The 16,742-nt window shown below is 39.1% G+C and overlaps 1 protein-coding gene across 1 annotated transcript in view; it reads right to left on the reverse strand.

Annotated features, from left to right (window-relative positions):
- Nucleotides 1–733: 733 nt before the first annotated feature.
- The window catches only part of PHF12 (PHD finger protein 12), a 55,531-nt gene continuing 39,522 nt past the window's right edge, over nucleotides 734–16,742 (reverse strand). The window contains exons 9-15 of the mRNA XM_063449978.1: nucleotides 15,772–16,519; nucleotides 13,099–13,221; nucleotides 11,248–11,391; nucleotides 10,039–10,140; nucleotides 7,045–7,127; nucleotides 5,942–6,080; nucleotides 734–1,667 (exon numbers count right to left, since the gene is read on the reverse strand). Of these exons, the coding sequence (XP_063306048.1) occupies nucleotides 1,327–1,667; nucleotides 5,942–6,080; nucleotides 7,045–7,127; nucleotides 10,039–10,140; nucleotides 11,248–11,391; nucleotides 13,099–13,221; nucleotides 15,772–16,519 (1,680 nt within the window). The 3' untranslated portion in view covers nucleotides 734–1,326. The remainder of the gene's footprint in view (nucleotides 1,668–5,941; nucleotides 6,081–7,044; nucleotides 7,128–10,038; nucleotides 10,141–11,247; nucleotides 11,392–13,098; nucleotides 13,222–15,771; nucleotides 16,520–16,742) is intronic.

Here is a 16,742-nt window from a genome sequence, read left to right on the forward strand (position 1 = left end):
GTATAACTGCAACAAGACAGCCCTGTGATGCAACCTGCCATACAGGGGTTAATGTATGTATTACTGTGTATTCTCTAATGATTTTGAAACATTGGCCCTTCATTTAGCTTTCTATATCATCTGCTCCTTTCCATCTGTGAACTTTATGTCAGGTCACTCTTGATTCTGACCTATATAAATCACAAAACCGTTTTAAAATAAATAAGAACATACATGCAAAACAGCTGCACACATACATTTCTGTACACACACAGGAGTAATGTTTTGATGATTTTAAAATACGGCAGCTAATATGCAACTATAAAAGTCTAAATTGACAAAAAAATATAACAAAACTAATGCACACAAAAAAGTGAGAAAGAATCAATTTTTTTTATATATATACAGAGTACAGGAAAAAAGGTTTTGTAAAATCTAAAACAATACAATTAATATTTACAATGAAATCTAGCTTGTCCGACTTCCACAAGAAGTGGCAGTATTACAATAATTAAAAAAATAAAACTGAAAAAAAAAAAAACCCCATCAAAACAAAAAATATCAAAAGAAAAGAAAAAAAAAAAAAGAAAAAGAAAATAAAAACAGGACAAACAAGTGTACGACAAAATGTTTTGTTACAACAGACAGGAGCCAAAGGCATATCACACGCGGCACTGTACACATTTAAAAATATTATAAGAAAAAAAAAAAAAAGGGCAGCCTTCTGTTTATGTACAAAAAATCTCAATGCCTGTCTGTGTGAAGCTACTTTTATTGAAAATGTAGTCAGAATGGAAAAAAGGATTGATGTCACACTGTTCTGTATTGGGACTATTAATGCTGTTAAATGTAACATGTTATGAGAAATACAGTTTTGCGGAAAAACCAGTTGTTCTGTATAAAATGGTCACTGGCACAAAATAGAACAAGTCTTTCCTGTCTATTAATTTACAATGGCATGAAGAAAAAAAAATGTCTAGATTCACGTGTTTGTGGCCTGCAGAAAGTCTTCTGACCTTTTGATCGGATTCTGATAAATTCGTTCCGGGGACAATTGTTTATTTGAATTTTACAATAAAAAAAAAAAAATATATATCTATATATATTTATAATATATGAAATGTATGATAGAAATATATGTGCAAATGCCCATAAAATGTGAGCAAAGGAGAGGGAAAAAAAATAAAAAATAAAAAAGTGAGCTTTCTTCATATCATGCAAATGTGCAAACTCTTTCTTGCCAAAACAGGGGATTCCAAGAGGCCGCTGGGCATATTTCCTCTGACGAGTAAGTCTTAATTCAGGAAGAGTTTTTTTTTGTCTCGTAAGAGTTCTAGTGTTTGGCTCCTAAGGAACAGAATTGGATCTTAAGACTGGCACCTGGTGAGGTGACTTCAAAGACATCTTGTCTTCCAAGTCTAGGTCTTGTGCTAAGCCATCATTTTCACCTTTCGGCTGCCTTGTTGCAAATTCCGTGATTGAGAAAAGAAACTGGATGCAGCCCAGTTTAATATAACTTCCATGGTGAAGAAGAGCCGTACCTTCCCAGCCTGCCCCACTTCCTCCAATGAGGCTGGAGCTGCTGGCTTTGCAGTTGCATGGCTGTTGCTGGAGACCTTGTGCCCGAGAGTTCATAATTGGCTCTTCCTTGATGGTCTCCGGCTCTGGGTTTTGGCTCTTACTGCGTTCTGAAAAAAATGAAAATAATGAAATAAACAGCGTAGTGAAAGATACATACATCTAGAATAACTGTCAATATATGAAATGTATGGGACAATGTGGGATGGAAATAAATTTGATTATTCCAGTGTAAGCACTGGTCAATATTAAACACTTAAGCACTTTGCATTTGTACTATAGAAAAGTTTGAAAAAAAGTGTTGGTACCAGACACATATTGTCTATGATTTCTGTCTGGCAAGTAGGAGTTCAGCAATTATCATTACTACAGCTTCATAGAGTGAGGATACAGGTTTGTAGGTCGATATAAAGATTTAATTTCCTACGTTACGGTTTGGTAAATGCGGAGCGGTTTATCAGTCTTTGGGCAAATAACTAGAAAACAAAGATATTGATTAACATGGCAGCAGGATGGGAATGTAATGCTACACTAGGCTTTAGCAGTGTGGCAGGTATCCAGTGGGTTTAAGGATCCCACCCCACCCCTCTCCCCCAGCTATCATGCTATTGAACGGGCATTTAAAAGTTAAACCTTCAACTAAAGGGCTGTGAATACTTTTTACCATGGCTATGGGGAAATTTAGGATTTTGTAAGGCTGGTAGTGGTTTGTGGAAAATTATGGATAGTTTTCCATTCCATATTTATTGGATTAGAGAATATCTACTTTATTTGCGTGGATTTATTGGACCATTGCTAGTTTTATTAGCTTTTTGAAGGTATTATGCAGTAGTTTGTGGTGGGTCATACTGAGACTTTCTTATATTGGTATAGTTCAACAAGTCCAGTTGGCTGTGCACAATACAATGAAATTACAGCCTTTAGATAATGGGTAACCAAATAATATCACAATTTCTGAACCCCTTTAACTTTTGGAATGCAGCAGCTTTGTGTTTTCAGTAAAATATACTTGATAAAAAAAAAATCTAGTGTCACTTCCAAATTTCACAAAAGATTTAATGCATGTCCTTTTTTTGTACAATGGTATAGATCTGACATCAGTTAACGCACAAACGCATTAAGGACACTTTTCAGGGTGAAGTAGAGTGATAAAAGAACACCAAATTGGTTACCATGGAAATTGCTAAACTTTTACGATATAAAGTTTAATGAATGAATGCTCATAAAGTTAAATTGTCATTCAAAATCAAAACCACCACATTAATCTATATTATTTTTATGAATTTCATACAAATAACATGAATATATCAAACGCCTGGCAAAATACAAAATGTAGGAAGATTAATTCAAAAGACTTTCTTTTTAATTCTTTATTTTTCACGTGCAAAGGGTGACAAACAAGCTTGAAATGCCACAAGAGCTGTATCAAGCGCATTACCAACAATCAGCTCAGGACAGTAACAAGGCTTCATATAGACTGCACACACTTAGATCATGAAGTAGAGAATAAGTTGGCTAAACACTAGCGTGTGTGCTCATCTTGCCACTGTTGTGTACTGTAGCTAAATGTCCCTGGGAAACATGACATTCCGTGTGCCTGATGTGCGTGGTCCGCCTGTGGCCGGTATGAAAGGGTTAGATGGCTTGTGGCCGGTTGTGTGGATTACGATCCCCTGTAACCCTGTGGGGGTGGGGGGAGCGGTAGAGAAAGAGAAAGTGGGGCTCTCTCAATGGCCAGGTCTCTGTCTGGGCGCTATGCGGTTGCGGCTGTGTCTGTTGCAGTGGGACTGCGTGTTGTACCCTTCCCTCAGCCTGTGAGACTAGGCATGCATTGTGTTTTGGTCTCTCTGCGGCCTAATATAATTTGTCTAAAGTAAGAACAACAACATATAAACCAAAATATAAGGGAACAGGTAACTTGTGCACATTAAACTGTTGTGCGCTTAGAGTTTCTCCACATAAGCCCTTGGAGCTAGTCCTTGTGCCTGGAGACCCGTGGAGAATTAGATGTGGCCTTGTCAGTCAGAGTCACATCAGGTTGTGGCTGCTGTGTTTCGAGCCGTCAGGGGACAAATGGTAGTGTTGTTGCTGGGTCCCCTATCCAAGGTGAAGCGGGTATGGTGTAGGTAGTAGGTCTCTCGCACCTCGCATATCTTGGATAGTGTACCGGGAGTCTCCGTGAGAAAGTTGTAGTGCGCGTGAGCCCCTCCACTTGTAGTTGATGTTTTGCGCGGGGATACGTGCCGTGAAGGGCTGAAGTGAACGGCGCCAGGCCATTGTGAATCATGAGAGGCCTGTATAGAATGAGAGCAACATATTCTCAAATAGGTAGGGAGAGTGGTTTTGTGTTGCGTTCAGCACTGCTGTTTTATCCCTATTATAGGGAACGCATACCAATAGATCTCTGGGTAGTGTGCATGGGGCTGTGGCAGGCCTTGGGAGTCGGAACATCCCCTCCGGGCTTATCTGTTTGGCATGTTTAGGTGTAATTAGGGCCGTGAGGAGCCTTCGTATAAAGTGAGGCATTTCAGCCTCCGGTATGTCTTCTGTGATCCTCCGGTATGTCTTCTGCGATCCCCCGGATCTTAATGTTTTTGCTGCGCCTCTGGTCCACCAGTACCGCAAATTGGTGTTTAAATTTAACTGTTGCAGTTCGGTTACCAGTTGCTGTAGATGCTTGGTGGTTTGTAGGGCCCATGTTCCAGGGCCCTAATGCGGCCTGTCAGGCCCTGCAGGTCTGTGCGTATTTGGGCCATATCCGTCTGAATAGCGTGTTGGACCCCGGCCAGCAGGTCCTTCATAACCGCTATGGTGACCGGGGGTGAATCGGGTCATGGGGGAGTGGAGAGAAGGGCCTTTGGTGCGGGCAGGGGCTCTACCTCCGTTATGAAATCGGAGATGTCAGAGCTTTCATCAGGGAAGGCGGCCATGTTTGGACTCACTGCACTCCGGGCCTGTCTCCAGAGGTCGCCAATGCTTGCGTTCTGCCTATCAGGTTTATCAGGTTTGGACTTTTTAGTTTTTCGCCCCATCGCGCCTACCACAGCCCGGGCGACTGTTTTACGGTCGGTATGCGGGGTCTGGGCACTTTAATTAGGGTAAAAGTGGCTGTTTTGTCCGGAGCTCAGACAACGTGCGGTCATTAAGCTCTGTGGCTTAGCTCCGCCCGCTTCAAAAGACAATTTTAATGGAATTGACAATTTTATTTTGCATGAATAATTCACAACAGCTTCTAGAATCCTCCCATTTTTGGATGGTGTAGGATTCAGACAGATCTGACTCCACAGGAACTACCACATGAAAAATACAAAAAAAGAAAGGTAGACTCTGCATTCAAAGAATCTTGCTTAATCAAGTAATTTTTATTACAAAACAATAAAGTGATGCGCCTTAATTATTGAGACACCCTGCCACAATGTTATTATCTGTGAAAATACACAGCAACAGTGCTGTAGAGCAGCTTACATATCTGGACGTTGATAAATATATATCACTCATATTGAGGGTGTCTCCAAGAAAATATAGAAATAATCCTTATATCTACCCTTAGAAGGACTGTGGGACGCTCCTACAAAAAGCTGCTTGTGCTATGCATTGCACAAAGAGTCCTGCTACTTTGTCCAGGAGATACCCGGGGATGCAGAGGAAATATCAAGCTTTCTATCGGCATGTAGAGACCAATAACCACGTGTAAGCAAGAGATTTGAGCGCTTAGTTCTCTCATTCTGCAATCTTTTCATTTTGTTTTGCAATTTAAAACACTTAATTTTATTGTGGCAACATAAGCTGGGACCATTAGTTATTTTGGCTTTGGTGTTTTCTTTGTCTGTTATTTGGGCTGCTCACACACGAAGATTGGATTTTGAAAACAACACAGTAGGGACTTTGCAATTTGTTAAAATATTACTGGCCTTCTGCAATCCTGGAACTTTTTTGCTGTTGTACTGTAGTTTATATCCAGGTACCAGGTCACTATACTTGGAACCAGCTTTCATATAATGGAGGGAAAAAGGTCTAAATATAAGGAATATTTTCTATATTTACTATGGGCTACCCTCAAAGCATTTTACGCATTGGTACAATTTATTAAAATATATGCAATGCAATTGCTTCAAGATATGTAAAGTGCCTTGCAACATTGCTACTGACAGACTTTAATGGATTAAAGGACTGGGGCAGGGTCTCTCAAGCATTAAGGGATGTTACTATCAAAAATGATTTGGATAAGCAATATTTGAATGCGGTTTCTATTCTTATATATTTGTATATTATTTTTTTTAAAATAGGGCGCATAACGTAAAAAAAAACAAAAAAACACGCACCTACAATATAATGAACTTTACATTTTATTGCTCATGGCAAAAAATAGAAAGCAATTACTTACTTATTACGCCTTGCACTTTGGCAACAATACTGCTGGGAGGGGTAGGGAGAATCTTCTCAGAAAAGTCACACGAATAGAGTACATTGTCAACGGTTGTTCCATGTTCACTGTAATTCAACAATTCATAATGCTTCGTGTTCTACAAGAAAGAGGATAAAAGCAATGAAAGGGGTAACTGACAGAACATTTTTACAAAGCTACGAGAAAAATAAAAGTTTGGAATAAGGAAGCGTATTGCAAGTTTCTTGGTGTGTCAATTCGTCAGTGTTGTTAAAGGGTCTTACATGGTTATCTACGGTATGGGTCTACCCATAAAGATCCACCTATAACTGCAGTGCCTTAGCAAGCCTTATAAACAGTGGAGAGGATTTCAATAATTTACTGACCCAGTTCTTTCACCTACCGATTAAGCTGGGTCCTGTAAACAAAATCACACAGCAAAGCAAATAAAACATTGCCTCCATAGTTTGCCAACAGATATGACTGTCATACTTTCAGTGTTTGAACAATGACGGACAGCTAGTCACCACTTTTTAAAACTAAACTATAACCACAACTTCTGTGTTTATATGCTGGGTTGTATTTGTATGGAGAGAGAGAGTGTGTGTGTGTGCGCGGGGGGGGGGGGCAGTGTGTGTGAAAATGCACTGAGAATTGGGGAGGGTTGATGTGCATAAATGTAAAAGCAAGTGCATGCAGAGGGTCAGCGTATGACTACAGGTGTGAAGAATGTACAAAGAATCAGTGTGTGTGAATGTAAGCTTGTAAGTGTGAGCCAGGTCAGTGAATATGAATTATGATTTGTATCTAATGGCACTGTATGTGAGTGAAGGGGTATATTTCCTCTGTCATTGCCTGTAGTCCATTCTCCCTTTCCCTTATGGGCAGTAGCCCATTCTCACCCCTCGCACCCAGCAGAGCATATCTCCCCATTTATTATGTTTTGATTCCAACACTGGACCTTTTTCAATTGCTGGCTTGTACAATGTTCATAGCAATAATCAAATCATTCAGTCATTTGTTGATGACTAGTCCACCCGAACCATATTGATGTAATACTATAACATACTGAATTGGTGAAGAAAGATTACATGCACACTCACTTCGTCATAAAATATACAAGCATGTTTGCCAGACACGTAGTTGCAATGACCATAATTTGTAAGGCACACGTCCATGTCTGCTCCTGTGAAGAGAGAAGGAGGAAAGGGCTTAGTATACACACACACTCACACATGAAAGCCTTCACTTCAAAATATAAAACTTGGGAAAAAGTAAAATGTATCCAGCGAAATGAAGAAAACAGAAGCAAGTCTGCTTGGAAAACCATAAGGAAGTTTTTTAATATTTTACATAAATTAAATGAAAGGCTTACATAAGCAATTAAATTCTGGCCGAGCTTTGACATTTTTGCAATGTCGGCACGTGCAGTTGTTGTGAACACATGTACTAGTTTTGCTCACAGTATGATACCCCTCCTACCTGGCTGCTCTCTGCCTAGTTTGCTTTCAGCGGATTAGAATGCAGTGATTGGCATATACCTGTCCAATCTGTATATGAAACATTTGGTTGAACACTACTCAGCATGAACAAAAGTCATTGCTGGGTAGAAAAGAAGGTGGATCAGTTTTTGCTACAGAAGTTAGATCTGCAGCTAATGCCATTGAAATATAAGGACTTGGGTAGCACATAAACAACAACAACAACGTATCGCAAAAAAGTGCGCTGTATCTTTAAAAAAAAATTAAATCTTGTCCCCCAAAATACTTGCCACAAACATTAAAATTTTAAGACACAGTGAACCTTTTTTGTGATACATTGGTTTAAGTGTGTTTTTTGGGCTATTGCACTTTATAACGGTCTGCTTATTACATAAATTAAAAAATAAATAAAATAATTATATTGTGTAAAATGTCAGCGCCTTTTTTCACTTGTATTGTTGGTACATAAAAAAATAAACTAAAAAAAAAAGTCAATAAAGACAAAAACAAGCCCCCACAACTGAATAAAAAAATAAAAATTAAATTCTTTGTTCATATGCATTTAATATATAAATATGTGTTAAACATGGACAACTAGTGATTATTTCTGTGATAGTAAGCCCTAGCGAGTAGATTTATGTGCACCCAATGGCTGAGAAGATCATGTATTGGTCTAGATTCTTTTTGAATAACATTTAAATCCTGTGATTATGATTTGGTGACCGAATATATCTATCTATATCTATATCTATACACACACACATATACATACACACATACACATAAGCATTGTGCTGGCTAAATGCATGGCAAATGTGTTCCTAAAAAGTTTTTTCTACTTTAGGGCTTTTGACTTGTATGGCCTTTGGGAAGACTTGCAATATTTAGGTATGGCCATCACCTTAACGTTTGAAAATTCCAGCCTTTCATTCATCTCATTCCATAAAAGTCTGAATTCTTAAGAGTGCAATTGTACGTTATTGGTAATACAAGTGTCTCAATATCAACTTCACCATATTGCTTCGGTATACTGTGGTGTTCAGCAATATTCAGTTGGTATTATGGGCCTAGTATGAGCCAACAAAACGTTTTCTTAAATCCTTCAAACAGTCTGTGCAGTTATTTATTTATAAAATAATGGATTTATTGGGATTATGCCAATTAATGTCCCTACCATATTCATGTTGATGCAAAACATAAATCCTCAAATCTTGCAACACTTCTCAAACACTGCCTATCATCCAGTTATAGTGACCATGTATCCCCTTCAATCTCATGGTCTTTGTTGCCAGTATTGGAGAGAGGTAGTTTGCTGGTTGTAAAAATGTCCTTCTGCACACCACTGTTGACTACTTGTGCCCTGACAGCTTGAGTTTTTCTCATTTAATCAGTAGAAGACTTTAAGGAGGAACAAATCAAACAACATTTTTGTTCAACAATAGAGCATTTTGAGGCTTGAGAAAGAGTATCTAATGTGGTCCTCATAAAAGTCTGTTACTAGACAGACAGTGTGTGCCCAACCTCTATTTCTTGGTTAGGAGTGGAAAAGTTTTGCTTTTCCTTGAATAATGTCCATTCAATGTGGCATGTGCCACCTAAAATTACAGTGCTGTTTGCCGATTGACTTTCAAATTAACTTGGTGGTCTCTACCACACACAAGATGATTTTGTTTTTCCCATTCTCTGTGACCTGTATTGAACACCTAATGCATGAAAATGTCAAATAGCCGGATGTTTTCACACGGTGTCTGGCAATTAAAATCATACTGTGATCAAAGCCACTTCGATAACGTGTACATATTATTGATTAATCCCCCTCCCCCCTCACCTCCCCAAAATAGAATAAAAAAAAAAAAAGAACTTGGGTCTTGGCCAACTTAAGATGCAAACCTATGAATTGCTGTTTGGCTATTTGCGACGATGGCCTGATTGGCCCATTAATTTACATTAAATTATTTGATCCAGACGTACAAAACCTACTGAAGAATTCAATATAGGCAAAAAAGTCTTGCTAAGATAACTTTATTTTTCCTTTTCTTAATCTGGTAGAAAAATTACCTATAAAATCCAAATACACAAGGGAGATATATATATATTTTATTTATTTAACAATGGTGATTAATTTTCAGGTTTTGTATATCATAAGTCTAGAAGAGCAATGGTAATCACTTTGGCATTTACAGTATATGATTACATTCTCTCAAAGCTAGCATGGGTCCAAGTGAAAGGAGGGTTGCATAATGACTGCTAAATATTTCCATTTAGTAAAAAAAAAGTTAAGCTGTTGGGTTTTAAAGTAAGCCACAGTGCAATATAAGAGAGCTAGCTACTATGCCTTTTCCGTAGCTGTGGAACAAAAATGTTCAAACAAAAACCCGTGATCAGCTTAAGGGTTTCTTTGTGCAGGCTGTTCAAGATGCTGTGCAAATACCCAGCCTAAATGCAGGAAAATTGGTAAATTCCTACTGTCCAGGAAGAGCGTCTGAAGCAGAGTTGTGGTTAGTAGGAAGCAGTGACAAGCGGGCAGTATACAAACCTGACATTGCTCACACACAAACACTATCAACACTAAACCCCCCTCAAAAATAAAAACAATGAAATATGAAACCAACCAACCTGTGCCAATATAAAGGGTCCGATAACACATGTTCACAGGAGCGCCAGCACCCATCATTAGGGGGTAGAATACAGCTCTTGCTTGCACCTCTCTTTTCTGAGCTGTAAGAAGAACATATGCAGGAATTTAATTGTGGTAAGCATTGTATTTAAGTATGGATTTAAACACTATGCACCATAACCACGAATGTCCACTGTAATGGTTATGGAACCAGGAGTCTAGCCAGACTCTGTCCCACAATAGAGTCAAAATATTTTTGGGACGTCTGACATTTGCCTGGGTTCTTTAAGTGCCTGCAGTGCTTTTGACCTACTGCAAAATTACTAGCGTGGAAGTTCTCATTTTTCTTTTGCAATATCAATTTAGTCCAACTCTGGAAATCATTCATTGACAACTTGTAAAATATATCACTTTATTACTTGTATCTCATACCTTTCACTGGGTCCTTTGGAACTCTTTAGGGGGCCAGTAGGCAGCTGCCCGAATACCCCCCTCACATCAGAATGAGACACTCCAAGCAGGACTGTGCCACTCAGGTTTATGGGAACAGACCTTATCCACAATTCCTTGTCCAGCAGTGAATTATGAGATAAATATATTATTCCCAAAGAGTAGCTAAAATCTTGTTACAGTGCTCAGATTGTACCTTTAAAAAGTTCATAACAAGCCAACAATGACATATCTGCTCTGTTTTTATGTAGTTTGCCGCATTAGTGGGTTTGGATCAATTCAACAGATCTCCCATCTACACCTTGTTTAGTGACACATGAAGTGATGATACCAATGTTGGGAACCTATAGAAAATAAACACATCTGTGCTAGCTCTGAAAACTAGAGAATTGACCCTTACAATTTGACAAAGGAAATTGCAGAGAAAACAGTCTATAAAGGAGACAGATAATTGCTGAGTGGTGAACGCCAACTTGATTTTCTTTGGCGTGAAGGAAAGATTTGATGGAATTGTTAGGATTACATTAAATTGATTTATATCCCCCTTGATAGAATCAGCCTTGTTTGTTTGTGTACCACAGCTCTCATGATGTACAGCCAGCTTTAACGCTAGCCAAGCAATGCAGAAAATGTAGCTCACAGATATTTGGGGTGCCAAGGTAAGCACTCACAGATATAGAAGAAGTACAAAAAGGTCCAATATAACAATCACGGTCATTCTTCAAGAAGTAGTGCTTGATTGATTTCCTTCAACTCACCTTCTACGTGATTTCCAATAGAAGGGGCTGGCTGGGGACGGGTGACACTTGCTGCAGAATGATCTTTCGATGAAAAAATCTCCTGGATTCTCTGCATGGCCAACAACTTTACTAGCTTTTCATCCAACAGATTAATTTGGATTTCTGCAATGAAGACAAAGCATAGAACATGTTCATGTACACAATTTCTTCACTACAAAATAAGTGAAAGCAACATGTATGGGAGACCAAATATCTGAATCACTGATCAAAGGATAGGATTACATTTGATCATTGGGTAGCTTGAGAAATCATCATTTAACAGTGCAAAAGACAAAGGAAAAAAATAAATAAAAATCAAAACTTAAAAAGACCACTATAGGCACCCAGACCACTTCAGCTAAATGAAGTGGACTGGGTGCCAGGTCCCTATAGTTTTAACCCTGCAGCTGAAAACAAAGCAGTTTCAGAGAAACTGCTATGTTTACACTGAGGGTCAATCCAGACAGCCACTAGAGGCCGCTTCCGCAATTCTCATTGTGAAAATCACAGTGAGAACATGCTGGACGTCCATAGGGAAGCATTGAGTAATGCTTTCATATGGGCGGTTTAAATGCACGCACGGCTCTTGCCGCGCATGCGCATTTGGATCTGCCGTTGGTAGGGGGAAGAGAGGTCAGCAGCGCCGAGGGATTTTAACCCCTTAAGCCCAGCGGGAGGGGGGACCTAATGACCCTATAGTGGAAGGAAAAAGTTTGTTTTCCTGGCACTATAGTGGTCCTTTAAAGCTTCCTTTAATGATTCAAAACTTGCAGTAATAAGTTCACATTTAGAGTTTTTTAAGTACAGTTTTGTATTCCTAACACAATAGTGTTCCTTTAAGGGCTAATAATTTGGTAAATACTTTACAGAATGTGTTACCATTCGCTCTTGCATTAATAGTGTTTATATTTAAGAAGATGAATATCAACTTCTGAAATACCACTGGGGTGTCCAGTGCACAGATGTGGAACTAAGCAGGATCAAAAGGAGAATGTATTTATTTTTTTTAAACTGTCCACGAGTGGATTGTTTTAGAAATTTAGACCATTTAAGGAAACATAACATTTTAAAGTTGACACATGATTAAAGCCAGATACCTCTTTTAAAGGAAATGAGACAGCAGCTTTGAATGAGACAGTTGCCTCTCTCTGCAGGCTGAAAAAAGCAAGTAAATAAGATTCCCCCCTTACTTAGCTTATTTCTTATGCTTTCCACACCCAATCCAGAAAGGACATGAGGACATTGATCTAACCAGTGCCCTATCCCTAGGAATGCTGGAAAAATGCTTTGCGCATGCCTGACAGATTTACACACGTGCAGTTGAAAGATATTTTCATCTTGCCACATCTGACTGGGGGAGTAGAGAGGGAGTACGTTTCTCCAGCTGCTGCACATTGATACCCTGTTGCGTTCATTAGTGGACTAGTCAAACTGAGAAGAGCAGGAGGTTGTAGTAACTCTCCGCGCTGACAGGTGTGTCCAACAATGCAATCTGACCAAGTTTATAAATGTTCATTACATACTCTTCCTTTATTTTGATTGCATATTTGAAGTAATTCAAGTTTGATGATCGCAGGCTGAGTGTTTTCATTTTAAAGGCTATTGTGTTCCTTTAAAATATATCTTGTAAGTTATCAATTATATACATTTGATTGGACAGAAAGACAAAAATACTAAGTATCTGGATTGCTGGCATACAGTGCTCGAAAAGCTCTTTGTGGATCAGTGCACCCATGAATAGACAATTGTGTTTTGTTTTTGAATCAAGAGATCTTGATTCTGCCGATAGTCCAGAAGATCAAAATGTTTGCCCAGACAAGCATCACTCACCTCCATTCCCATCCATCAATGCTCGGAGTGAGTTGGTCAACTCCATCATTGCTGAAGAGGTTATTGTACATGAACCGCTTGGAACACAATCGAGTAATAATGTACTAGGCCGAACTTTACCATCTATGAAAAAAGGACAGGAATCAGAACAGCAGCCTTTTCACTTATTTTAAAAGGGTATTATCAACCAACAGCTCTACCTAAACAAAATTACAGACTATTCCACAAGAATGTCTTCTTCTAGATTTGGAAGATAGGCCAAACCTGTGAAACTGTTCATACAGAAAACACTCTACGCATCATAACCACTACAGCATGCAGGTAGCCAAACCAGTTTAGGACAGTAACTTCTTACCTGGTGTGTGACTGGCACCGTGTTCCGCCCAAACTACCACTGCCAGAGAACCGGAAGTTCTCAGTCTGAGCTAAACCTGGCAGTGCAAGTCTAAGCTCAATAAGAGCAATAAGCAGGAGCGGAACCCATGAGAGAAGTCAAATAATTAAAAAAAACTATTTAGCGACTTACAATGGAGGGAGGGTTGTCGCTGTAGTGGTGTTCCTTTAATACATTTTATTTTTAATTACAACATAATAAATAAATAACAGTGTATGGTGGATGATATAGAAAAAAACCAAAAAAAAAACCCAATCCATTGTGAACAACAACATAGGGATAAGCACTTAATCTACAAATCAAGATATGTTTGCTATTAAACAATTTTCTTCACACTATAACCGCAAAGCTGTCTTGTCTTACTTTCCTCCACAAAATAAATTAAAAAAATAGTTGGTGCTCCTGGCTTCTGATAAGATTTATTTTAAGACAAGTTTTTGATTTGATAATTTAACATTTTACCATAGTGGATATATTGAATGAATACCACATGACTGTCAAATGTATGTGTTTAATGCCAAAGAGATAGAATGCATTGAATTAACCGAGAAAATATCTCACAGCTTGTGCTAAATTGGGTTTTGTTTAGGGTCTGTTAGCCAATATAATTAAAAACAAGGATTTTTAATGTCCCAAATACTGACTTCATGCCAGGTAACAGTACACACAGTACCATCTGTTGGGGCATATATTAAAGCATGAATGAATAAAAATGTTAAAATTTGTTTTTGTGTTTTTGATAGACAACGGAACTATAATTTTACAAACAATGAAATAAAACTACATTAGAAGAAAATCATAAAAGAGGATAAAACCAGAAAAGCAAAAAAAAAAAAGCTAAATAAAAGGGAAACAGTAACAAGTGATAAATCCTTTAATACTGATACTGAGAGACAGCACTGTTTTCTGTTCCAAACCAACCCTGTGATGCCAAAACACTATTATAGTTGTCAAAACAATGACAGAAGCAGAGGGTGGATAGATATTTAACTACATTTTAAACAGCCTGATTCTGTAGTAGGATATTTGCCTACAAAGCCTGTTCAGACAGGCAGGATTTGCATAATAGATATATTTCAACAATTGCAATATAAATACTAAGTATAAATGTAGACATTAGACATTGCAATTCCTATTGTCAGGAAGAGGCACTGCCCACTGCTCAATGGCAGGTGGTGGTAGAAGCTCTTAAATGGCACTTATTAGGGAAACAATAGTGCCAGGAAAACAGTTGTGGGGAGTGGGGGGAGGATCTGCCGTGCTTGCATTAGGACTCCCCTCATAGGAAAGCATTGCATAATGCTTTCCTAAGGGATTCCAGGGGACGCCGGATGTCATTATCCATAGCCTAAGGACGTCCAATGTCTGTAAGGCTACAAAAACTCACCTAACCACCTGGAAGTCCCTCTAGGGGCAATTGTAGTTGCAATTATCATTGCAGGGTTAAGGGACCTAGGACACTGCACCCAGACCACTTCAATGAGCTGAAGTGATCCGGGTACATGTAGTGTTACTTTAAAGGGACACTATAGCCACCATAACAACTACAGCTTAATTAGTAGTTCTGGTGCATATAGTCAGTGCCCGTAGGCATTTTGCTGTAAAAACACTGCCTTTTCTATGAACTGGAGGTGTCCCTAGGCAGCAGACGGCCACTAGAGGAGCTCCCTGTCAGTACTGCAGAATGTGCTTTGCATGAAGACGCTGAACATTCCTCATAGATTTCTTATGCCCAGTGTGTGCGTCTCAGTTGAGCTTTCTCAAAGACTAATTTTTCCTTCTAAGTGTTTTACTCAGTCATAAGAAAGGCAAGCTTTCAAAGTGGTGTGCCAGAATTCCAAGTTGCGTTTTCTAAAACCCAGAAAGAGTATCCTGTGCGGTCTTACAATTCTTAAAGCAATTTAACTATTTCACCGTCTCTGAAAAATTCATTAGTTTGTTTGCCCTTTTCCTAAGTATAGAGCACAGGTTTGTTTATTTATTAATATGAACCACTAAATATGTGACATGTAGACTAAAATATTTTTTTTTATATCCGGCCTTAAGGTCCAGCTATTCTACCATTGTATTCCTCTGGAAATACCTAGATGGCAAACTAGTTTGAGCATGGCCTTCAAGTTTCTTTTTTTTCCTTCTCAATATGGTTTTGTCAATTAAATGATGTACTACATCCTCACACTAAAACTATAGTGTTGCATAATATATAGGAATCATAAAATGTAAAAAAACAAAAAACGTAAATTACATCATATTACTAAATATTAAAGCAATCAACTCACCTGCAGGTGGTGCTGCTGCACAAATTCTGGATGCACCGGATGCTGCAGAGGTCAGTACATCTATAGCTTGAGGAGGTGTAAGGGCCCTGGTACCAGAAAGTGGAGATCCCACTGACTTGGAGTCAGGTTGGTTGAATGTAGGCCCAGGTTGTGTTAGAGCAGGTTTGCGTAACAAAGTGCTAGTAAGCTCAGAACTGGTGCAAGAGCTCGGGGGTGTAATGGCAGGTACTGGTACGCGTGGCGTACATAGTGATGACCCTAATGTATTATCTGCTTTCATCAGATGTTTTGGGAGTACTGTAGCAGAAGGAGGAGTGCCCGAACGAGGGCGTGCTTGCCGCTGAGTCAGTACCGACACACCAGTACTTGGTCCTGTTAGCTTTTGAGGATCAGTCAACTGTTCCGTAGGATTGGGGCTAACACCGTAAGCATGAGGGCCATTCGATTTGGACTCTGGAGCAGCAGGTCCATTCAAGGTGCCAAATGTGGTAGAGAGGCAAGGCTTGACCACAAATGTCGTATCTTCCTGCAAAGACATTGCCTGGCTGCTCGGACACATGCCTAAAGATGTGGGAAACTGCGCTTTGCCATCGGTGTGCTGGTGAGAGTTGGAAACCGAACCATCAGGTGCAATAACCGGTTTGACATCCAAAGTCTCAGCATCATCTGTGTCCCAGGACGGAGGCATCTGCTTAGCAGACAAATGTTTCAATATGCTGCACTGGAGTGCAATCACACTGCGGAGCCACTGAAGAATAAACCAGAAACCTGGATTAAATTTAAATATGCAACCGCAGTAGATGCACAGACTCAGCAGATTAGAAACACAACTTGACTCTTTAACAATGAAGTGCATTTAGCTTACAAGTACAGTTAATTACAACACCCTTTCTACCTACATCTAAGCCTAAAGTGCAGACATTTGTGTCTACAGAAAACCTGCAGAGGGCAGTGTTCTGGCTCATACTTAT

Source organism: Pelobates fuscus, chromosome 1, assembly GCF_036172605.1.
Source record: "Pelobates fuscus isolate aPelFus1 chromosome 1, aPelFus1.pri, whole genome shotgun sequence".
Lineage (NCBI taxonomy): Eukaryota > Metazoa > Chordata > Amphibia > Anura > Pelobatidae > Pelobates > Pelobates fuscus.